Source organism: Rhinoraja longicauda, chromosome 30, assembly GCF_053455715.1.
Source record: "Rhinoraja longicauda isolate Sanriku21f chromosome 30, sRhiLon1.1, whole genome shotgun sequence".
Lineage (NCBI taxonomy): Eukaryota > Metazoa > Chordata > Chondrichthyes > Rajiformes > Arhynchobatidae > Rhinoraja > Rhinoraja longicauda.
Genome location: NC_135982.1, coordinates 27,562,991 through 27,587,334, shown reverse-complemented (window position 1 = coordinate 27,587,334; position 24,344 = coordinate 27,562,991). Strand labels below are relative to the sequence as shown.

Below are 24,344 nucleotides of genomic sequence, written 5' to 3'. Positions count from 1 at the left end.
AGGCTGACACCTGCAGCAGTGTCAGGAGACACAGCGCCAACGTTCAACGTCTCCTCGGTCTCTTTGAAACCTGGATCACCGAAGCTGCCGCTGACCATCCAGGATGATCTACCCACCTTCACCGCCGCCAGGCCGGGCTGCCGAGGCCACCCCCGGCCCGCACCGCCTCCCCGGCTGCTTCCAGGCCGGTCATACTGCCGCCAACGCCGACCCAAACAGCTTCCTCAGCCGCTTCCAGGCCGGTCATACTGCCGCCAACGCCGACCCACACAGCTTCCTCGGCCGCTTCCAGGCCGTGCCTGCCGCTGCCGCCGCCGACCATTACCTGCACTCCAGCCACCCGCGGGCCACGACCATTGACTCCGCCGATCCTCACCTCTCCACTGACTGCCAGCAGACCGGGGCCATCAACGCACCTGGATTCCAGGCCCAGTTCCAGACCGAGAGTCTGAAGAAGGGTCTCAACCCAAAACGTCACCTATCCATGTTCTCCACAGATGCTCAGACACTCCAGAACTATGTGTCCTTTGTGTATTAACGACTCTGCAGTTCTTTGTTTCTACCACTTGTGCAATGTGACTCTATTACTCGGTAATCCCTTACTCAGGGCATGGTTCCCTGGTAATAACGGACATGGTTCCCTCTCCGAATGCCCAATATAATGAGGGTTTACTATATTTTAATTACAGCGAATTTGTTTTTTTGGCTTCATCAATCTGAGCAGCCCCTATGGCTGAGGTATAGAGCTGATTTTTAGGGCATATAATGTTGGCGTTGTAGCGTCAGATATAATTATCATAATAGCATTGTTATGCTCTCAGTTGGCCAATAATCAAAGGAATTTGAAATTGAGTGACACAATCGAATTCAAAAGTGTTTCTGAATTTAATGTAAATTAAGATATACCCAGATATACAAGTATTTACACATAATAATTTATTCACAAAATGCTGGAGTAACTCAGCAGGTCAGGCAGCATCTCGGGAGAGAAGGAATGGGTGACGTTTCGGGTCGAGACCCTTCTTCAGCATCTGCAGTTATTTTTTTATTTACACATAATGTTCATTGATAATGAAGATACTCTGTCCTAACTTGTTTGGCCCACATCTGAATCCAGTTTCATACAAGCAAGGTTGACACATTGGAGGTGGCTTCTTGCTTTGCTCCATTATATGGACCTGACAAGTATGCCTGGCAATAAATGCCAGTCTTGCCCCTGATGCTGATACTGAAAAATATATTTTTTAATTCACAAATTCCAAGCCAGTAAGTCTCACGTCAATTGGCAGGGAAGCTATTGGAGAGAATTCTTCAAGATGGGATTTACTCCCATTTGGAAGAGAATGGGCTAATTAGGGACAGCCAGCACAGCTTTGCACGCGGCAGGTCATCTTACTAACTTGGTCGAGTTTTTGGAGAAGGTAATGAAGGTAGGGCGATGGATGTTGTTTCCATGGATCTTAGTAAGGCTTTTGATAAGGTCCCTCATAGTAGGCTGATCTAGAAGAGTAAGATGCACAGGATTCACGATGACTTGGTTATTTGGATTTAGAACTGGTTTCATAATTATAGAAGCCAGAGGGTTGTGGTGGAAGGTAGATATTCTGGCTGAAGATCTGTGTCCGGTGGAGTTCCGAAGGGATCTGTTCTGAGACCTCTTCTGGTTGTGATTTGTGTAAATGTAGATGGGTTGGTGAGTAAGTTTGCTGACAACACCAAAATTGGAGGAGTTATAGACGGTGATGAAGGCTGTCAGAAGATACAAGATTATAGATCACTGACAGAAATGGGCTGAGAAATGGCAGATGAAGTTTAACCCGAGTGAGGTGTTGCACCCCCCCCCCTTCCCTGTTCTCCGCCCAGATGCACACTCATTCCTCCTACTATCACGCATCCCTTTCCCCTCTACCCCCCCCCCCCCCTCTTCCTTTCCACCCATATCCCTTTCTCTGGCTTTACATTTCACTCATTCTTTCCTACCTTAACACCTTTTTTCGCCCTTTATATCTCTAGCCTTTGTCCACACAACGACCAATTAGAGACTCACCCCTCACCAGGCTTTATTACCCCCCCCCCCCCCAATTCCTTTCCAGCTTTCTCTCCCCTATTACAATCAGTCTGAAAAAGGGGCCTCACCTGAAACATCACATGTCCATGTACTCCAGTGAAAGACCTCCCAATTCGGACCCAACCCGGACTATCGGCTCCAACAGACCATCTGCCACTTCTCTGAAACTGCAGTTATTTTCTTATCCTCCAGTGATGCTGCCTGACTGACTAGGTTACTCCAGGCACTTTGTTTTTCTTGTAAACCAGCATCTGCTGGTCCTTGTGCCTACTTTTATATGACTCTACCCTTTTAAGCATTCTCAACTTGTTGTATAATTCTTTTTGCAATACATTTGATACCAATCTTAACCATGTATTTACTACGCATTTAGATGATGTTTCTTATTTCACAATTTCAGTTGTCTTTGTGGCAACATCAAAAAATTTTTTATACTAAATTGAAATTGGCCATTACCGATTTCATAGATTCAGTTTAATGAAATAAAAAAGGAGACTTTTTATTCTGTCAATGTTGGATTTGAACCTATTTTACAGAGTTGATAATCTGTGTTTGGAATTACATTACCACTCAATTCTCTTATATCTCGTATGTTGTGCTTCATTCCGGTAGTCTGTTTTTGCTAGAAAATATCTCAATTTTTGCTGCACTGAAATCGGTTTGAAATTGCATTTATTGTATGTCAGTTGAGGTCAAAATCAAGCTTAACTTTGATATCTGCAGACTCAAGTAGCCCACTAGTTTTCTACTGTCAAACTGCAGCTGGATAGGATTTACACAAAACTGCAGATGCTTGAATCTTGAGCAAAACACAAATGCTGGAGGAACTCAGCGAGTCAGACAGCAACTCTGGAGGGAATGGGCAGGTGACATTTAGGTTCAGTCTGATGAAGGGTGTCGACCCGAAACATCGCCTACCTATTCCCTCCACCCATGCTGATGAGTTCCTCCAGCACTTTATGCTTTGAACCAGAAAGGATTGTTAGGTGAAATACCTCTTGACATACATAATAGGCAGCTGCACCTGCAAACTGCACCTAAGCAAAAGTTTAGACTGGGGGGTCGAGAAAGCTAATATCTTAATTAAATAACTTATTTGTACAACACACATTTCTAAATAATATTTTTTTACATCAAAACTGCAACATAAGTCGAGATTCTGACATATCCAGTGTAGTCAATGGGTTATGACATACTTTTGGAAATTAAAGAGGAATTTCAGAAGAATTCAAAACACCATCAGATTTCTGCTTTAACATTTCTGTAGTTTAATTTCAGATATTTACAGCAACTTTTCCTCTTTGGATAGCAGACATTGTCCCTCAGAATTGAAGGTGACTCCCTACAAAAGACAATTTGAAAGACAACCTGTGGCTTGTATCATCCCGACAGGGCGGAGATGTATAACAGTTGCTCTATGATGTCACTGTCATTGTGATGTGGCGTCAGTGGAAATGTGATGTTATTTCCACTGGGGTTTCCCTGTTCAAGTGATACTAGTCAAATCGGTAGAATGTTTGTGGCTTTTTTCACCAATTTGGCGTGATTCCAGTGGAAATAATCAAAATGACCAGAATTGGCTCATAAAAGGTGCGTAAATGTTAACAAGTGGACGACTAATTGCTGGTCCAATGATGTAGCATAAGAAGCAGATGTTAACCTAGACATAGAACCAGAGAACTGCAGACGCTGGCTAATACACAAAAGGACACGTAATGCTGGAATAACTCAGCGGTTCAGGCAGCTTCCCTGACATTTTGGTCGGGACCCTACTTCAGACTGATCAAACTTAGGCTCGTTTTTTTCATACAAAAGAACATTTTTTCAAAGTTAACTCCCTACTTTTCCCTGGACTTGCCTGATCCTTGATGGGTTTTCTGCTTCTGTAGAGTCTCTGGCTTTTGAAGAGGGCTGGAAAGTGGTCATGATGCGGTTCTTTAGGAGCTGAACTTTTTGAGAAAAGCAGAATGAAGAGAAAATTCCTAGCCATTGCATGTACTGAACTAATTTGGCAGTAGGGGATTAGATACATTAATGAAATATAGAATCGTAGAGTTATAGTGCAAGGAAACAGGCCTCTGCCCAACTCATCCAAGCTAAACAACGTGACTACCTGAGCTGGTCCCAATTGCCAATGTTTGACCCATATCCCTCTAAACCTTTCCTGTCCATGTACCCGTCCAAATGTCTCAAACTTTGCAATTGTATCCATCTCAACCACCTCCTCAGGCAGCCGGTTCCATATACTTACCACCCTCTAGGTGAAAAACTGATCTCTTAGGCAGCTCGGTCCATATACTTACCACCCTCTAGGTGAAAAACTGATCCGTCAGGTAGCCCTTAAATCTTGCCCCTCACACCATAATCCTCTGCCCTCTGATTTTAGATGCTTCTACCTGGGGAAAAGGCTGACCATTCAAGTTACCCATGCTCCTCATAATTTTAGATACCTCAAGAAGGTCGCCCCTCGGCCTCCTACACTCCCAGCCTATCCAGTCTCTCCTTATAACACAAGCTGTGCAGTCCTGGCAACATCCTTATGATTATTTTTACACATTTCCTGGTTAATGATATCTTTCCTTTCGCCAGGCAACCAGAATTGCACACAGTACTCCCAGATATGGTCTCACCAATGTCTTGCACACCTGTAATATGCCATCCCAACTCTTATGCTCAATCCCCTCACTGATGAAGGCATGTGTGCCAAACGTAATCTTCAAACATCAAAGTGTCATTCTATGTAGGAAGGAACTGCAGATGCTGGTTTAAACCGAAGATAGACACAAAAAGCTGGAGTAACTCAGTGGGTCAGGCAGCATCTCTGGAGAGAAAGAATGGGTGACGTTTCGGGTCGAGACCCTTCGTCAACATGTGTTGCTGCTTTCAGGGAACTATGCGCTTATACTCCAAGGTTTCTCTGTAGTACAACATGCTCCAGGGCCTGTCATTTACTTTGTGAGTACTGCCCTGGTTTCACTTGCCTGACATAAATTCTATCTGCATGCCTTGGCTTACTTCCCCCATTCATCTAGATCCTGTTGTAATCTTAGATAGACTTCTTCACGGACCACTACACCACCAACTTTGGTGTCATCCACAAACTTACAAATCATATAAGCAAAACTCTCATCCAAATCGTTAATATAGATGACAAACGACAGTGGACACGGCATGAATTCCTGTGGCACATCACAAGCTTTCAATCTGAAAAACAAGTCTCCACTATCACCCTCTGACTCCTGCCACCAAACTAGTCTTGTATCCATTTGCCTGGTTCACCCTGGATACCCTGTGATCTGACCTTCCGGACTGGCCTACCAGGCGGAACCTTGTCAAGGGCCTTGCTAAAATCCATGTAGACAAGGCCTACTGCACTGTCCTCATCAATCCTCTTGGTCCCCTCTTGAAAAACACAATCAAATTCTTGATCAAAATTTACCATGCTATCCCTATTCAATCCTTGACTTTCTAAAAGCAGGTAGATTCTGTCCCACCACTGATGTTGGGCTCACCGGCCGATCGTTTCCTTGCTTATCCTGACATCCATTCCTAAGTAAAGGTACAACATTAGACAACATTCCAGTTTTTCGGTACCTCATCCTTAGCTAACGTTGATACAAAAATCTTGGTCAGGCCACGGGGATTTGTCTGCATTTATGATCTTTATCAATGTATTGATTGGGAGATAGGGTGACCATTAGTCCCAATAATATCAGAATTATTCTAATACAAGGGGCTTTGTCTTGCGTCCTGACCAAGATATTGCCAGGTATCACAAAATGCTAGAGTAACTCAGCGGGACAGGCAGCATCTCAGGAGAGAAGGAATGGGTGACGTTTCTGGTTAAGACCCTTCTTCAGATCATTCCTTCTCTCCTGAGATGCTGCCTGACCCACTGAGTTACTCCAGCTTTTTGTGATACCTTCGATTTGTACCAGCATCTGCAATTATTTTCCTACACAAGATATTGCCAGGTGTCAATTGTCATTATTATCACAGAGAGAGTTAAAATCCTGATTATCATGCCAATAGAATGGAGGTGAGGATCTCAGTGACATAGAGCTCAGTGTTCACATAGCATATAAACAGGCTCAACCCATCCATGCCAATCAACCTAGCCCCATTTCAATCAAATTTGTGATTCACGATCTCGCAGGCACAAAGCCATGCTGAATATCTGTAATCATTCTTCCCCCTTTCCAAAATATGGTAAATCTTGTCCCTCAGAATCCACTCCTGTAGGTTGCCCACCCCAGGTGTTGGGCTCAACGGTAGATCATTCACTGGCTTGTTCTTGCAGCCCTTCTTCAATAAAGGAACAATACCAGCCACCTTCCAGCCTTGAGATACCTCTCACATGGCTAAAGATGGAGGAAGTATCTCTGCTGGGGCTCCAGCAATTTCTTCCCTTGTTTTCCAAAATGTCCTCGGATACACTTGAATAGGCAACAGGGTTTTTTTATTCACGTCAAGACCACCAGAAATAGTTTCCTATTTGTCCTATAAATTAGCTCCACTCCAGCAGGAAGCTTGTTGGACATGAGGTGCGGTGTTGGGCGAAAGAATATTGAGAAGGGATGGTGAGGAAGCTTTGCTTGATGCTGCTTTGAACTGAGGTTGCATTTGTGGTGGATCTATTGGTTAAAAAAAATGAAAGAATAAAAAGGAATAGAGGATGCGTGGTTATCTGCACCTGAATTCTGAAAATTAAACCCTAAAAGCTACAGTCTAGGTATCCTTTGCAAGAAATGCATACAAGTTATTATTCATAAAACTGCATGTTCACACTTAAGATAAACACAAAGTGCTGGAGTAACTCAGCGGGTCAGGCAGCATCTCTGGAGAAAAGGAATAGGCGATGTTTCGGGTCGAGACACTTCGTCAAAATAAGAGTCAGGGAGTGGGAAACGAGGTATGAAGAGGTACAGAACAAATCGGAGCCAGCACCGAAAACAAAGGTGGAGCCAACAATAGTTCACATTTTAATCTCAAAGAACAAATATTTCCCACTCTCCAGGATGCTGGACACATTTTCTCTCTGTCCACCATCAAAATACCATCCTTAGAAAATGTCATCTCTGTCTGAGAATCCCTGAAGTTGAAGTACAGATACAGATTTTCCACAAGATTGATATAACATATAACAACTACAGCATGGAAACAGGCCTGTCCGGCCCTACCAGTCCACGCCGACCATTCTCCCTGACCTAGTCTCATCTACCTGCACTCAGACCATAACCCTCCAATCCCCTCCTATCCATATACCTATCCAATTTACTCTTAAATAATAAAATCGAGCCAGCCTCCACCACTTCCACCGGAAGCCCATTCCATACAGCCACAACCCTCTGAGTAAAGAAGTTCCCCCTCATGTTACCCCTAAACCTTTGTCCCTCAATTCTGAAGCTATGTCCCCTTGTTGGAATCTTCCCCACTCTCAAAGGGAAAAGCCTACCCACGTCAACTCTGTCCGTCCCTCTCAAAATTTTAAAAACCTCTATCAAGTCCCCCCTCAACCTTTTACGCTCCAAAGAATAAAGACCCAACCTATTCAACCTCTCTCTGTAGCCTAAGTGCTGAAACCCAGGCAACATTCTAGTAAATCTCCTCTGTACCCTCAGGATGGCCAGAGTAGAGAAGTAATGCACAGAATCCCACAGCCCAATATCACCATAGCAACTGATTAAATGAGCGCCTTGAAATTCCTACAAAAACAAAAATAGTGAAGTTAATAAAGTCCATGAGTCCTGCAAAGTTCTGCACTGCACGCTCACACTCTCGCTCCCTCCCTCCCTACCCACTCAGCCTTTGCCGTTCACTTTTCTCTCACTTTTGCACTTGTACATTTTCCCTCTCACTGTCACTTTCTCATAAGTGATGGGAGCTGAATTAGGCCTTTTGGCACATCCCCTCTCTCACATTTAGACTTTTGTCTCATCTCCACCCTCTGTCTCACTCTCTCATGCGCTCACTCACATATTCTCTCTCACTCTCATGTTCCGTCTCATTCTCACTCACCTTTCACACTCTTATGCTCTTTCTCGCACTTAAAATTGAATATTCGCTGTTTCTCGCACACTCCCACAGTCTCTCTCATGCACATGTTTTCTCTCTCGATCCTCACTTCTGTCTCTCTCTCTCTCTCTCTCTCTCTGCCTCACACACACACACATGCACATTGGCCTTCATCAATCAGAGAATTGAGTATATAAGTTGGGAGGTCATGTTATACAAAACATCGGTGAGGCCATATTCAGCATATTGTGCTCTGTTTTGGCCACCCTGATATAGGAAAGATGTTGTACTGGAAAGCGTGCAGAGAAGATTTACGAGGATGTTCCCAGGACTCGAGGGCCTGAGCTGTGGGGAGAGGTTGAGCAGGCTGGGACTCTATTCCTTGGAGTGCAGGAGGATGAGGGGTGATCTTATAGAGGTGTACAAAATCATGAGAGGAATAGATAGGGTAAATGCACAGAGTCTTTTACCAAGAGTAGGGGAATCAAGTACCAGAGGGCATAGGTTTAAAGTGAAGGGGAAAAGATTTAATAGGAATCTGAGGGGCAAGCTTTTTATACAAAGGGTGGTAGGTAGATGGAACGAGCTGCCGGAGGAGGTAGTTGAGGCAGGTACTTTTGCAACACACCGTTTAAGACATTTGGACAGGTACATGGATAGGATAGGCTTGGAGGGATATGGACCAAATGCAGGCAGGTGGGACTGGGGTAGATGGGGCATGTTGGTCTGCGAGGCTAAGTTGGGCGGAAAGGCCTGTTTCCACCCTCTATGACTCTATGACACTTGATTTTATTTTCTATCAACTTTTTTCTTTCTTTTGCTTACCATTCTTCATCAGCTCTCATCGTCTTTATAGTTAAGCTAACACTTGTATTTCTAATACCTGAACAGGTTGAAAGCCTTCAAAGCATTCAGCCATCACAAATTGAACAAGGCAGCAGTCTACAGAACATGGAGCAGGTCACACCTTCATTCAAGTCTTCAGACTTCAACATGAATGTAAGTCACCTAGAAATCAAGGTCACTGATATACAAATAAAAAATAATTTAATCTAATATGCGGAACTAGTTCCAAGTCAAATCAGTCTGAAGAAGGGTCTCAACCCGAAACGTCACCCATTCCTTCTCTCCCGAGATGCTGCCTGACCCGCTGAGTTACTCCAGCATTGTGTGTCTACCTTCAATTTTAACCAGCATCCTCAGTTTTTTTCCTATACTCCAGGTCAAATCACTCTGGTTGTGAAATTTGACCCAGCACTTGTGGAGTGAATGACACATTTGACCTTGAGTCATTTTACCCGTATGAGTTTGAAGAAGGATCCTGACCTGTAATGTCGTCCTTCATGCAATTCCCTCCATCTTGCTTCATCGGGTGCTTAGCAAGTGTACTTGAATTTTACTATCCTGTGGCACCAGTCAATTGGCCAGTTTTGTTTAGTTTAGTTTAGAAATACAGTGCGGAAACAGGCCCTTCAGCCCACGGAGTCCGAGCCAACCACCGACCCCCGCACGCCAGCACTATCCTACACCCCCTTGAGACAATGTACAATTTTTACCGAAGCCAAATTAACTACAAACCTATACGTCTTTTGAGTTTGAAATGAAACCTGTGCACCTGGAGAAAACCCACGCGATCACAGGGAGAACATACAAACTGCGTATAGACAACACCTGTACTCGGGACCAAACCCAGGTCTCTGGCGCTGTGAGGCAGCAACTCTACTGCTTAGCCACCGTGCTGCCCCTAGTTATTCCTGGGTTAGTAATGTTTTTATCAAGCAGCACAAACTGCAGGTGAGTGAAAACTGTCTGTAAATCCTCAGGTCGACGTCCAACCCCAGCCAGCTCTGAACTGCCCACTCACAGTTACTCCTTTGATCTCTCAAGAAATTGATTGACTGTTAATTAGTACCTGCTGCAAAACGCATCATGAAATAATATTCACAAGAAACCTCCGTGGCTGGATCTCACAAAGTGCTGGAGGAGGTCAGTGGGTCAGACAGCGTCTGTGGTGGGAATGGACAGGCAACGTTTCGGGTCGGGACTCTTCTTGGGTTGTCACCTTGATCGTAGATGACAGCATCAAGCTTCACCTCCAGAAATGAATGAATCAAATCAATGAAACAGATAGATACAGTAGACACAAAATGCTGGAGTAGCTCGGCGGAACAGGCAGCATCTCTGGATAGAAGGAATGGGTGATGGGACCCTTCTTCGGACTGAGTCAGGGGAGAGGGAGTTACAGAGATAAGGAATTGTAAAAGATCAAAAGAGATGCAGATCAAGGAAAATGTAGAATAGACCATTGTTAGCTAGGAGAAGGTGAGAACAAAGCAAACAGAAGAACAATGTAATCAGAGGGACAGTCAGACTGGTTGGAGAACTGAGATGGTGGTGATGAAGAGAGAGGGAAAGCAAGGGGTTACCTGAAGTTAGAGAAGTCAATGTTCATACTGCTGGGGTGTAAGCTGCCCAAGCGAAATATGAGGTGCTGTTTCTCCAATTTGCGCTGGGCCTCACTCTGACAATGGAGGAGGCCAAGGACAGAAAGGTCAGTGTGGGAATAGGAGGGGGAGTTAAAGTGTTTGGCAACCGGGGGATCAGGTAGGTTTAGGCGAACTGAGCAGAGGTGTTGAGCGAAACGATCGCTGAGCCTGCACCTGGAACGACAGATACATTAGATCTGGTGGGAGGGGATACAAATAAACCTCTGCCTCACCTGGAAACATAGATATATTTTCATACAATTATTCTTTAACTATTTCTCCCTTTGCCCCAGTGGGATGAAGCTGTACAAATGGATGACCAATCAGAGGCTCCTGTGCCAACTGTTCGTAAGAAAAAAAAATCCACTGTATCTGCTTATTCGTTTACTAAGGTAAGGGGTGTCAAGTAAGCTTGCTTGCCTGTATTGTTTAGTATAAACGTGCCTGGTCTTGTGTGGCAATGAGCTGTACTGATTAGGAAGGGCCTGGATTTTGTTCTTCAGTGGGGTTGCTCTCAGAAGTCTTAAACTAAATTATACACATTTGCTGTAGAAAAGTGGCTGCATATCTGAGGTACCTTCTTCTGGAGATGACTGAAATATTTAAAGGAAAGCCTATGAAGAGTGGTACTTTGATCTAAAATATGAATGGAAGCTTAATATGGATAAATGTGCATTAATGTTCCATTGCATGCCAATTAGAGTGCAGTGCTATAATCTGTTTGAATGCGCAGTAGTAAAGGGATAAGCCACTTTCTTCTTTGGCAAATTATTCCTCTTTAGTTCATATTTATGTTTATAGTAGAGTTTTGCACCCATTTATCTTGTGGTTGGGCAGGTTGAAAGCCTAAAATTATTCAACTGTTATTTTCTGAACAAAGAAGTAATCTCCTTTCCCCCCCCATCTGTAGCGAGAGATGTCCTGGGCCGATCACAGCTCTCATACTCTGTAAGAAGTTTGTGATTGCAGGTGATGCATGACTTGGTGCTGTAGTAGATGGCAAGGAAGGCTCTGTAGGGATACTACATGATGGAAATCAGCTGGAAGGTTGGCCAGAACAATGGCAAATGGAATTACATCCTCAGGGGTGTGAAGGCAGACAAGGACATATGCGGTAAACAGTAGGACACACACAGTGAATGGTAGGGCCTTGGGGAATGTTGATGACAGAAGTACCTGGAGTGCATGCCCATAGATCCCTGATAGAACAGAAGGATAATGTGGTGGAGAGTACATATGGAATGCTATCCCTCACTGGCTGTGGCTCAGAATATAAGAGCTGGGACATTAAGCCACAACATTTGGAGTATTGTGTGCAGGTCTGATCGCCATAATATAGGAGAGATGTGACTAGGGTTGCCAACTGTCCCGCACTAGCCGGGACATCCAGTAATTTGGGCTAGATTGGTTTGTCCCGTATGGGACCGCCCTTGTCCCGTATTAGTCGGCTTGCCAACTTCCTCGCTCCCAAATACGGGACAAAGGGTGACGTCACCGCCCCGCGCCCCACGTGACCTCACCCAGCCAGCGGCCACCATTGGTGGAGCGGGAGCACGTGGCCTCTGGCTGGGTGAGGTCACGTGGGGCGCGGGGCGGTGACATCACCTTGACCCGTATTTGGGAGTGAGGAAGTTGGCAACCCTAGATGTGACTACACTTGAGAGGGTGCCGAGGAGAGTCACCAGGATTTGGCCCTGATTGGGACATTCCAGTTATAAGATGAGACTGGGGGAGCTGGGTTTGTTTCCTGGAGGAGGCCGAGGGGTAACCTGATGGACGCATGTAACATTATGAGACGTATCGATAGGGTACATAAAAATGCTTTTTGGGGTGTCTGAGACAAGAGGGTATGGGTTTAAGGTGAGAGGCGGGATGATTAAAGAGGATCTGAGGGGGGATTTTTTTTCCACACAGAGGATGATTGGAGTCTGGAACTCACTGCCTGAAGAGGTGGTGTGACATAGACTTTCACGACATTTAAGAAGCTTCTAGGTGAGTACTTGAACCGCCACGGCCTAGAAGGCTACAGAACTACTGCAGGTATATTTAGAAACAAAGAAACATAGAGCAGAATGCTGGTTAATATACAAAGGGACACAAAGTGATGGAGCAACTCAACGGGTTGAGTAACATCTCTGGAACACACAGACAGGCGACGTTTCGGGAAATACCTGAAGAAGGGTCTCGACCTGAAACGTTGCCTGTCCATGTTCGCCAGAGATGCTGCCTGACCTGCAGAGTTACTCCACCACTTTATGTCCTTTTAATTATATGTAGGTATAGTATCATCTGATTTCCTTGGATAGCCTGAAAAGCAAAATTTTTCACTGTACCTCGATACAATAGTCAATAGTCGTTTATTTGTCACATACACATAAATGTGTAGTGAAATGAAACATTACCCGCAGTTAAACAATAAGACCAATAAGATTAATCAATAAAAATGCAATAACACATACAATCACAACTAACACCAAACAAAAAGAAACATCCATCACAGTGAGTCTCCTCCAGTCCCTTCTCACTGTGATGGAAGGACAAAAATGTATTTTTCTCTTCCCTGCCGTCTTCTCCTGCGGTCAGGCTGTTGGAGTTGCCACGTCGGGGCGGTCGGGGCTCCCTATATTGAAGCCCCCGATGGACGGTGAAAGGTCCACGGCCTATTCCAGGCCACGCCGGACGGTGAAAGGTCCGCGGCGGGCCGACCCAAGCCCCGCGATTCGGGGCGGGCGAACACGCAGCCTCTGCCGCTGCCGGAGCTCCCGATGTCGGCCCCCACCCAGGGGCCTGCGGGCTTCCGACATCCACGCGGCCCACGCCGGAGCATCCGGAGACGAATCGCAGCCGCTCCCGCAGCATCCGCAGGCAGCCAGCGCCGCAGGTGGTGAGTCCGGGCCGCGGGCTCTGCAAACCAGAGCCCCAGGTGGTCCCAGGTGCATGGCCGCTGGTAGGCCGCAACGGGAACGGAGACACGACACAGAACAAAGGTCGCGTCTCCGTTCGGGAGAGAGAATTTTACAGTTCCCGTTCCCTCCCCATCCCCCCCCCAAACATAACATACAAACACTACACCATATTAAAACTACAATTCATACAAAAACAACAAAAAACACAAAAGACAGACGGACTGCAGGCAAGCCGCAGCTGATAAACCTAAACCGCAACCTAAAATACCACAGCTTACTTCTCTCAATTACTTCTCTCCTATGGAGCCACAGATCTACATGAAACAAAGTATTGCAGTATCTTTGACTTCTTTTCCAGGTGGTCCCTGTAGCCAGGGTGCAGATTCTGTAGTTTAGTTTTCTGCTTTTTCTGATTGTATTTCATATTATTTTTCTTCTTTTTTTTTTCTTTCATATTTCAGGTACAGCGCGGAAACAGGCCTTTTCGGCCCACCAAGTCCGCACCGCCCAGCGATCCCCGCACACTAACACTATCCTACACCCACTAGGGACAATTTTTACATATACCCAGTCAATTAACCTACATACCTTGTTGTTCTTAGTTCTTCATTGTCTTCCAAAATAGCAAAGCACAAGGAGCAATCATGCCAGTGTGATAGATGGAACTAAAATGGAGATTAAACACACAAATATCCAATGTCTAAAATGCAAAGTTATATCTTCAGTTCAGTTTAGTTTATTGTCATGTGTGCCGAGGTACAGTGAAAAGCTTTTGTTGCGTGCTGAACAGTCAGCGGAAAGACTGTACATAATTACAATCGAGTCATTTACAGCGTATTGAAACATTAGGGAATCACGGATAGTGCAAGGGAAAGCCAGCAAAGTCCGATCAAGGATAGTCCGAAGGTCACCAAAGAGGTAGATAGTAGTTCAGTAGTTCTTACCTCAAGTCCTGCTAACAACAATTTTATTTAATTTTAATTAATAAAGATGTAAGGTTATATTGCTTATCTGCTTATTTCCTTGACAGTTATAATCCTCCTCCGTTGTAACTACATTCTTGGCCAAAAATCTGGAGGCACAAAATTGAACGTGAAAGATGGCGATATAGGTCTAATTGATACATTAACATTAAAATTGACAACCTGTCCCATCTTAAGGGTTTCTTTGCACACAAGCTAAGAATCTGGAGGCTTGGTAGAGTCATACAGCGTGGAAACAGGCACGTCGGCCCAACTTGCCCATGTCGACCAACATGCCCCATCTACACAAATCCCATCTGTCCACACTTAACCCATGTCCCTCTAAATCTGTCCTATCTATGTACCTGTCCAAATGTCTCTTAAACGTTATGATAGTACCTGCCTCAACTACGTCCTCCAGCACTTCAATCCATGTACTCACCATCCTCTGTGTAAATAAGTTACCCCTCAGGTTATTATTAAATCTTTCCCCCCCTCACCTTAAACCCATATCCTCTGGTTCTCGATTCTCCTACTCTGGGCAAAAGACTCTGTGCATCTACCCAATCTATTCCTCTCCTGACCTTATACGCCTTTATTAGATCACCTCTCATCGCCCTGTGCTCAGCTCATCCCTCATCCTCCTGCACTCTGACGTGGGTGCAGAATGAGGTGGGGTCACTTTCATGTGCGTGATCCACCCATTTCTAAAACCGAGTGCGTGGCATCTCCATGCGGTTTGTCTCCATGGTTTATTGCAATTAATCGTCTAACTTTCATTGTTCTTCTCTTTATCCAGGACAACCAACACGCAGAATGCGAACCAGAATCAGTTCTGCCAGAACTATTGTATCACGACAATCAGCATCCAAGAACAGAGGAACTCCACAAAAGGTACTTTAATACATCCTGGATTCTAGGGCTTTGGAAACATGGAAGAATGGGTGCCAATATAATATATTTCCGTCTCTCAAGAATACTTTTTATGATGTTGAGAAAAGCCATATTGTCATTTTGGAGGTAACTAAAAGCAGATCCAATGATTTAAATATATGCTGCTTGGTTCTGCTGACACTTTTTGGAAATAGACAGGTTTTTAAATGCAGCCTGAAGCAAGATATTTACTGGCACTATACAATTGATATCTATAGTACGGTCCTTAAAACCTTACAACTGCTATATTCCTTGCTTTGCCATAAAAATGGAAATAATGGTGGAGCTGCATTCCATTAGACAATCATTCGCTCAGTCACCTGGAGGGCAGCTTCTGGCCTTTGATGTGCTCCCTTCATAAGGCCTTGAATATGTTCTACTCCACCATCAATGCAGTCCTGAAAAAGACCATTGGCGTTGTCACACAGTGCTGTGCTACTCTTTTGTCGGTACCATGCATTCCAATCTCTGTCTGTAATTGCTGGAACAGCTCTGACAGATGATCAGAGTGTCCAAAAAGAGGGCAAGGGATGAAGTGGTAGGCAGACGAGACGGTGGTGGTGTGGAGTGTTAAGATCCAGCGTGGGGCAGGTGATGTGCTGGGCTTTGCTTGACTGAAGTTGCTGGCAAAGATGGAACAGGGCATTAGGGCTTGCGGTCTCAGGAGATGACATCCAGGTATCATTTGTCCAGTGCCACCTTGGCATTGGTTTGGGGTGGCATGTAGACTGCCGAAAAGATGGTAGAGGTGAAACCCCTTGGTAGAATAGGGGGTCGGCATTTTGTGATCAGGTAATCCAGGTCATGGGAGCTGAGCTAAGTCCATCACCTTAATGCGTCATCGTGTAGTGCTTAATGTTAAACACACTGAGAAGTTGCACAAAACTGCTATTAACATGACAGCTTTTCTTACCTAACTTCACCTGATAACTTTATTTTGTAATGAAGACACCAGATAAATTCTTAAGTTTAGCTGGGCAATAGAACTAAGCGTGAATACAGATTTTCTATCTAGGTTGTGGAAGACACAAAAGTGGCATTTCAGAGACTTTGGATAGGCATATGGATATGCAGGGATCGGAGGGCAGACAAGAGTTTGTCTTAGCATCATGTTCTAGGTCATTGTTTAATGATTCCTAATGCAAAGAGAATGCTTGAAATGACCCATTCTGAAGAAGGGTCTTGACCGGAAACATCACCTATCCTTTTCTCCTGAGATGCTGCCTGACCCGCTGAGTTACTCCAGCATTTTGTGCCTATCTTTGCTTTAAATGACCCAATGAGAATAAGATCAGATTTGGGTGTTCCCACAAAGTTAACACTCGCGTTGTAAAGGGTGGAGCTTCTGCAAAGATGTGGATTAATACAAAACAAATAATTAACACCTTCAGAAGAGGAAGAATTAATATTTTAAAATTAAAAGACACAAATGTTTTTGTGTTCCAGGTGCCACAATGAGATTAGTCATCTTGAATCCAAGAATCATGAGTTGCAACGTAAGATGCAGAAGCTACATCAAGAACTTGAAGAGGTGACATTGAGGAACGAGTCTCTTGAAGCTGCCATGGAAAGTTTCCGCCATCGCCCAAAAGATGCCCCTGACTGTGAAAAGGAAGTACTCAGAGTCAAGGTTAGTCTGAACAACAAATGACAATTGATTAAAACATAAAGTGCTGGAGAAGCTTAGCAGGTCAAGCTGCATCTCTGGAGGGAACGGACAGGTTGGGATCGTTCTTCAAACTTTCTGAACTACTGCAGTCTGAGGAACGTAGAAGTCAATGAGAAAAATGGTTTTAGGTTTTGGAATATCGGTCGGAGCATGACCGCCCTGTCATATGGGGATGACCTATAGTGGGATAGTTCGATATAGCTTCTGAGATATCTTAGTGAAAGTTATCATATTTAATGCATGCTTCAGAGTTGGAGTGCTCAATGCTAGGGTAAAGCATGGTCATGGGACTGTCTTGTGTTTGTGTTGAAGCCACTTAGTAAGGTTGACCTGCCATGGGATAGGACAGCGGTCTCCAAACTATGGCCCGCGGGCCACATCCGGCCCGCCATGCGGTTTTATCCGGCCGCAGCAAGCTCTTGGACAGCGGGGACTGGAGGCAGAAGCTGCCGGCGAAGGTTCACCGCAGAGCGGATCGCCACCAACCCAGAGCCGGGGCAAGGCGAGAGAACGCAGCGCCCCCTCGAAACTCCCCTCCTTGCCGCCGCTGCCGTCGCTCAACCTGGGGAGAGAGAGGGGGTGGTGGGAGAGTCCGGGTAGAGGGAGCAGTGGGGGCTGCTCCCCCCCTCTCTCCCTCCCTCTCTCTCTCTCTCCCCTCCCTCTCTCCCAGCGACAGCGAGATCTGCGCCGCTCCTCCACTCTCTTCCCCGGCCCCGTCTCCCTCGAACGCAGCGAAATAAGAACAAACACAAGTGGAATTTCCCTCCTCACCGCCGCCACCGCCGCTCACCCCGGGGATGCGGGGCTTCTGAACAACAACTACACGCGTGTTTGTTCTTATTGTGCTGCGTTAGAGGGAGACGGGGCGGGGGAAGAGAGTGGAGCAGCGGTGCTGATATTGCTGGCGCTGCGAGAGAGGGAGAGGGGAAAGAGAGAAAGAGAAACTCACACTTCTTTATTTTTTCCTATGGCCCGCAAAAATGTGCCAAATATATAACGTGGCCCTCACGCTGAAACGTTTGGAGGCCCCTGGGATGGGAAATTTTAAGGAGGTCCTGAGTCAGATTTGGAATTGTCAATGAGACTAAGGCGGCACAGTCGCTCAGCGGTTGTGTTGTTGCCTAACTGCACCGGAGACCCAGGTTGGATCCTGACTACAGGTGCTGGCTGTACAGAGTTTGTACGTTCTGCCCATGACCTGCGTGGGTTTTCTCCGGGTGCTCCGGTTTCATCCCGCACTCCAAAGATGTACAGGTTTGTCGGTTAATTGGATACGGTAAAATTCTAAATTGTCCCTGGTGTGTGCGTAGGATAGTGTCAGTGTGCGGGGATCGCTGGTCGGTGCCGACTTGGTGGGTCGAAGGGCCTGTTTCCCTAAACGGAACTAAACTAATATTATAAACTCATTTACATGCGACAGAAGTCTTTGGGAATACTTTTCACCTTCACCTTTTCTGAGAATCATGTGCTTTTCATGGCTTTGCACAGGTCGGTGCCATGGAAGCTGATTACGCAAAATTGAAGCGAAAGTACAAGGAACTTAAAGCCAAAGGTCATGACCAAGATGCTCAAGAGGTGAGAACAATTTCCTTTGACTTGTGAAAAAGGATTCACCTAACGTAGAAATCGCTATTTGATATATCACGGTCTGTTGGCAGCCATTTCCTACCTGCATAAGATGTGATAAGATCAATCTTTGTTGACAAGTAGAATTCTTCTATTCAGTGCGTGAGCACTAACAATAACCATCCTTTTTGATTTTCATCACGCTTCCCCTTCCCAAACAGCCCGGTTTTCCCCGGGTCAGGACTTGTTTATATTCTGTTAAATCTCTTACAAAATTCTGTTAGAGTATTGAAATTGTAGCAAAAGTGGAGGATATTGAAACACCTTTCGGAGTACATTTGACAATCACAGTCACGTGGCACATCTTAGAATCCCAGTTGTGCAGGATAAGGAATATAATAAAAAGCAAAAAATGTTGAGATGAGGCCAAGTTTGATTCGTAGAGTGATCCAGTGTGAAAACAGGCCCTTCGGTCCAACTTGCCCACACCAGCCAACATGTCCCAGCTACACTAGTCCCACCTGCCCGCGTTTAGCCCATATCCCTCCAAACCTGTCCCCATGTGTTATAAGAAAATAACTGGTACAAATCGAAGGTATTTATTCACAAAATGCTGGAGTAACTCAGCAGGTCAGGCAGCATCTCGGGAGAGAAGGAATGGGTGACGTTTCGGGTCGAGACCCTTCTTCAGACTGATGTCAGGAAGGATATAGGTGGAGACAGGAAGATAGAGGGAGATCTGGGAAGGAGGAGGGGAAGAGAGGGACAGAGAAACTATGTAAAGTTGGAGAAGTCGATGTTCATAACACTGGGCTGCAAACTGCCCAGGCGAAATATGAGGTGCTGTTCCTCCAATTTCCGGTGGGCCTCACTATGGCACTGGAGGAGGCCCATGACAGAAAGGTCAGACTGGGAATGGGAGGGGGAGTTGAAGTGCTCGGCCACCGGGAGATCAGTTTGGTCAATGCGGACCAAGCGCAGGTGTTGACCGAAGCGATCGCCGAGCCTGCGCTTGGTTTCGCCGATGTAAATAAGTTGACATCTACAGCAGTGGATGCAATAGATGAGGTTGGAGGAGGTGCAGGTGAACCTTTGTCTCACCTGGAAAGACTGTTTGGGTCCTTGGATGGAGTTGAGGGGGGATGTAAAGGGACAGGTGTTGCATCTCGTGTGGTTGCAGGGGAAAGTGCCCGGGGTTGGGGTGGTTTGGGTAGGAAGGGACGAGTGGACCAGGGAGTTACGGAGGGAACAGTCTCTGCGGAAGGGGGAGGGGATGGGAAGATATGGCCAGTGGTGGGGTCCCGTTGTAGGTGACGGAAATGTTGGCGGATGATTTGTTGGATCCGCTGGCTGGTGGGGTGGAAGGTGAGAACGAGGGGGATTCTGTCCTTGTTGTGAGTGGGGGGAGGGGGAGCAAGAGCGGAGCTGCGGGATGTAGAAGAGACCCTAGTGAGAGCCTCATCTATAATGGAGGAGGGGTAGCCCCGTTTTCTGAAGAACGAGGACATCTCGGAAGCCCTAGTGTGAAACACCTCATCCCGGGCGCAGATGCGGCGTAGACGGAGGAATTGGGAGTAGGGGATAGACTTTTTGCAGGGGACCGGGTGGGAAGAAGTGTAGTCCAGATAGCTGTGCGAGTCAGTGGGTTTATAGTAAATGTCCGTCACTAGTCTGTCTCCTGTGATGGAGATGGCGAGGTCCAGAAACGGGAGGGAGATGTCGGAGATAGTCCAGGTATATTTAAGGGCAGGATGGAAATTGGAAGTGAAGTGTATGAAGTCAGTGAGTTCTGCATGGGTACAAGAGGTAGCACCAATGCAGTCGTCGATGTAGCAGAGGTAGAGTTCGGGGATGGGGCCAGTGTACGTCCGGAACAGGGATTGTTCGACGTACCCGACAAGGAGGCAGGCGTAGCTAGGGCCCATGCAAGTGCCCATAGCTACGCCTCTGGTTTGGAGGAAACGGGAGGAGTCAAAGGAGAAGTTGTTGAGGGTAAGGACCAGCTCTGCTAGGCGGAGGAGAGTGTTGGTAGATGGGGATTGGCTGGTTCTACGGTCGAGGAAGAAACGGAGGGCTTCGAGACCATCCTTGTGGGGGATGGAAGTGTAGAGTGACTGGACATCCATGGTAAAGATGAGGGAGTGGGGGCCTGGGAACCGGAAGTTATCGAGGAGATGGAGAGCGTGTGAGGTGTCTTGGACGTAGGTGGGGAGGGATTTAACCAGAGGGGATAGGATGGAGTCGAGGTAGGTGGAAATAATTTCGGTGGGACATGAGCAGGCAGAGACAATGGGTCTGCCGGGACAGTTCTGTTTATGGATTTTGGGTAGGAGGTAGAATCGGGCCGTGCGGGGCTGGGGAACTATGAGATTGGAAGCATTGGAGGGTCCTATCCATGTACCTGTCGAACTGTTTCTCAAACGTTGTGATAGTACCTGCCTCAAATACCTCCTCCGGCAGCTCGTCGATACACCTACTACCCTTTGAGTGAAAACGTTACCCCTCAAATTCCGATTAATTAGGAATCCTGTCTTCTGTTAAGAAAATGTTAATATTAGTCTTGAAGTAATGGGGACAATCTAATTGAGATTTCAAAAGGCAGCTGTTGGATTGGTTGCGACAGTCTATGTCAGTGTTGTGCAACTGGGACTGGAGCACAGAAGACTGGAGCGTAGAAGACTGAGGTGATCTTATAGAGGTGTATAAGATCATGAGGGGAATAGATAGGGTGAATGCACACACAGAGTCTTTTACCCGAGATGGGGAATTAAGAACCAGAGGTCATAAGTTTAAGGTGAGAGGGGAAAGATTTAATAGGAACCTGAAGGGCAACTTTTTCACTTAGAGGGTGGTGAGTATATTGAATGAGCTGCCAGAGGCAACACATTTAAAGGGCATTTGGATAGGTAAATGGATGGGAAGGGTTTAGAGGGATATCGGACTAATGCAGGCAGGTGGGATCGGTATAGATGGGACAACTTGGTTGGCATGGGCAAGTTTGGCCGAATGGGCTGTTTTCATGCTGTATGACTCTGACTATAAGCTCATCTAGAATTGGTTAAAAAGAATTGGGTGGGGATTTTGACTTAAATTTCTGGAATATTCCGTTTGCATAATGGTGGAGGGCAACGTTGGCCTTGGACATGAAGACCTTTACTGCCTGGGTCCCCACATAAACAAAATGGATGACTGTCCTGCAACACAGTCACTAATTTAGTGCCAGAGATGCTGTTTAGGGGATCATTTTTATGAGGGATTTTTAAAGAAGTGCCAAATGAAAAGGACCGTGTTTTGCTAACGATCAGTTAATTGGCCTTGGTATTCCCTCCTAAAGTTTATGCAGAGGAGTCAAGAAGCATTGGAGAATACACAACTAAGGCTCGAAGAAGAGATTAAAAGGCGGGACTATTTTGAATCTGCACTAGCAGCTATCAAAGATGCAAAAATACGAGAAGATGAGGTAGGATGTGTGGACATTGCTTCATTTGGCATAGAAGGGGGGGCTTCAGCTGTCAGACAGAAAGATCTGTTGCTGACGGTCTTTTCTATGGTGCTGCAAGGAGGATACAAAAAACAGAATTGAAGATATTTCACTCTTTCGGATTGTAAATTCATAAGTGATAGGAGCAGAATTAGGCCATTTGGCCCATCAAGTCTACTCCGCCATTCAATCATGGCTGATCTATCGTTCCCTCTTAACCCCATTCTCCTGCTTTCTCCCCATAACCCCTAACGCCTATAAGGTGCAATCTATGACAGTTTCCAGCATTTCAGAAGGATTTCCAGCATTTTTTCATTTTTTAAAAATATATCAGCAATCCAAGGCTTGGGTTAACAATCCAGAGAAACGGGTACAGATACCACTGTGGCAACAGTGGAATTCAAATCACTCTGCCACCCTCTGACCAAACCCCTCACACCCTACTTGTCCGAGGCTCCAACTCTTCTGCGACCCTGATCCTCCAGATATGGATCTCCAGCCTCATCCTCTGTTCGGTGACCCATTCAGCCGCCATTCAATATTCTGGTGACCTAATTCCTCCTTCTCCATGGCAAAATCTTCTGAGAGCTGACCACCACTCAGACTCCTCCAGCTCTAATCCTTGTGAAACCAACACAATCCTCACTAGGGTTGCCAACTTCCTCACTCCCAAATAAGGGACAAAGGGTCGCCATTGGTGGAGTGGGAGCACATGGCCGCTGGCTGGGTGAGGCCACGTGGGGCGCGGGGCGGTGACGTCATGCTTTGTCCCTTATTTAGGAGTGAGGAAGTTGGCAACCCTACTAATATGGGACAAGAGCAGTCCCATACGGGACAAACTAATTTAGCCCAAAATACGGGATATTCAGGCTAATACGGGACAGTTGGAAACCCTAATCCTTACTCACCTCTCCCAGATCCAGTTTGGACCTTTAACTCTTAACTTTCTCTGCGTCCTCTTCCCCAACTCCAATTCCTCTGAAACTGGCCATGGTCGTAGATGAAATATGTCCTCCTATTCAAAAGGGAAATCCAAGATTGCTTTGGTGCATCAGTGGGTCCATGACCAAAATGTAACTGTGGGTGCCAACTATCTCACTCTCAAATACGGGACAAGGTGACGTCACTGTCCTGCCCCCCACGTGACCTCACCCAGCCAGCGGCCACGTGCTCCCGCTCTACCAACCACCAACGCCCGGGCCGGGAGGCGGGATGCTACGCAACCTCCGTTAGGCGAACACACTCCGTTAGCCTACACTGTCCCGGCCGACAGCGGCCCACGGGCCTAATACGGGACAAGGGCGGTCCCGTACGGGTCAAACCAATTTAACCCAAAATACAGGATGTCCCGGCTAATACGGGACAGTTGGCGACCCGATATGTAACGTACCTTGCACAACCGTACAGTGTGCCGACAAGACCATGCGACAGTTTCTAGACCAGATTATTGATGTAAACATTGCTGTTTTCCACAGGAGCTGGAAGCTTTCAGAACTCAGGTGCACCATCTGAATTTGGAGCTGAAGGATTGTCGTGCAGCAGCGAATCAGAATCAAGCATTAAACGCAGTCCTTGACAGGATCAAGAATGAGAACTGTGCTCTAGAACAGAAGGTGAAGAGATATTACATGCAGCGGCTAATATATGATACCAATATAATGTGCAGTCACAGTAACAATAACCCTTACTGGATTAAGTCCTGAGATAACAACTTCATCTATATACTAAAACTCTCGTTTGTTTGTTTGTTTGTTTGTTCCTGAACTACAGCAAAATCAGTACGCAATAGCGCGGCAATTTTAGGCCCACCTTACTCGCCCTCGTCCCTTTGGTGCAAATGGAAGGAGTTTCATTGAAATCGGTCTTATATTTTTAAAGTTATTCACATTTTAAAGTTTAAATCTATCTCCTAGGGAGGGTGGAGGGAGGGAGGGGGGGTTGAGGGAGGGGGTGTGGAGGGAGGGAGGGGGAGAAGGGAGGATAAGGGGGGTTGAGGGGGAGGGAGTGGGGGAGGAGGGGGAAGGGGAAGGAGGAGGGGGGAGGGTGCTGCACCAATGCAGGAAAGGTTGGGCCCAACGGGTCCACTTGGGCTAGTATGCAATATAAGGCAGACACAAAATGCTGGAGTAACTCAGCGGGTCAGGCAGCATCTCTGGAGAGAAGGAATGGGTGACGTTTCAGGTCGAGACCCTTCTTCAGACTTTCATATACAATATTATCTCTCTCGAACGCTTTGCAAACCTTTGGTACGTAAGAAA

General features: G+C 46.2%; 1 protein-coding gene across 7 annotated transcripts in view; it reads left to right on the top strand.

Moving 5' to 3' along the window:
• ccdc30 (coiled-coil domain containing 30) overlaps positions 1-24,344 on the top strand; it is an 85,171-nt gene that overhangs the window by 27,633 nt on the left and 33,194 nt on the right. For all 7 annotated transcript variants that reach the window (XM_078425681.1, XM_078425683.1, XM_078425682.1 and 4 more), the window contains 7 exons: positions 8,975-9,082; positions 10,863-10,961; positions 15,237-15,331; positions 16,817-17,000; positions 18,528-18,614; positions 21,940-22,065; positions 23,562-23,699. In XM_078425681.1, the coding sequence (XP_078281807.1) occupies positions 8,975-9,082; positions 10,863-10,961; positions 15,237-15,331; positions 16,817-17,000; positions 18,528-18,614; positions 21,940-22,065; positions 23,562-23,699 (837 nt within the window). The remainder of the gene's footprint in view (positions 1-8,974; positions 9,083-10,862; positions 10,962-15,236; positions 15,332-16,816; positions 17,001-18,527; positions 18,615-21,939; positions 22,066-23,561; positions 23,700-24,344) is intronic.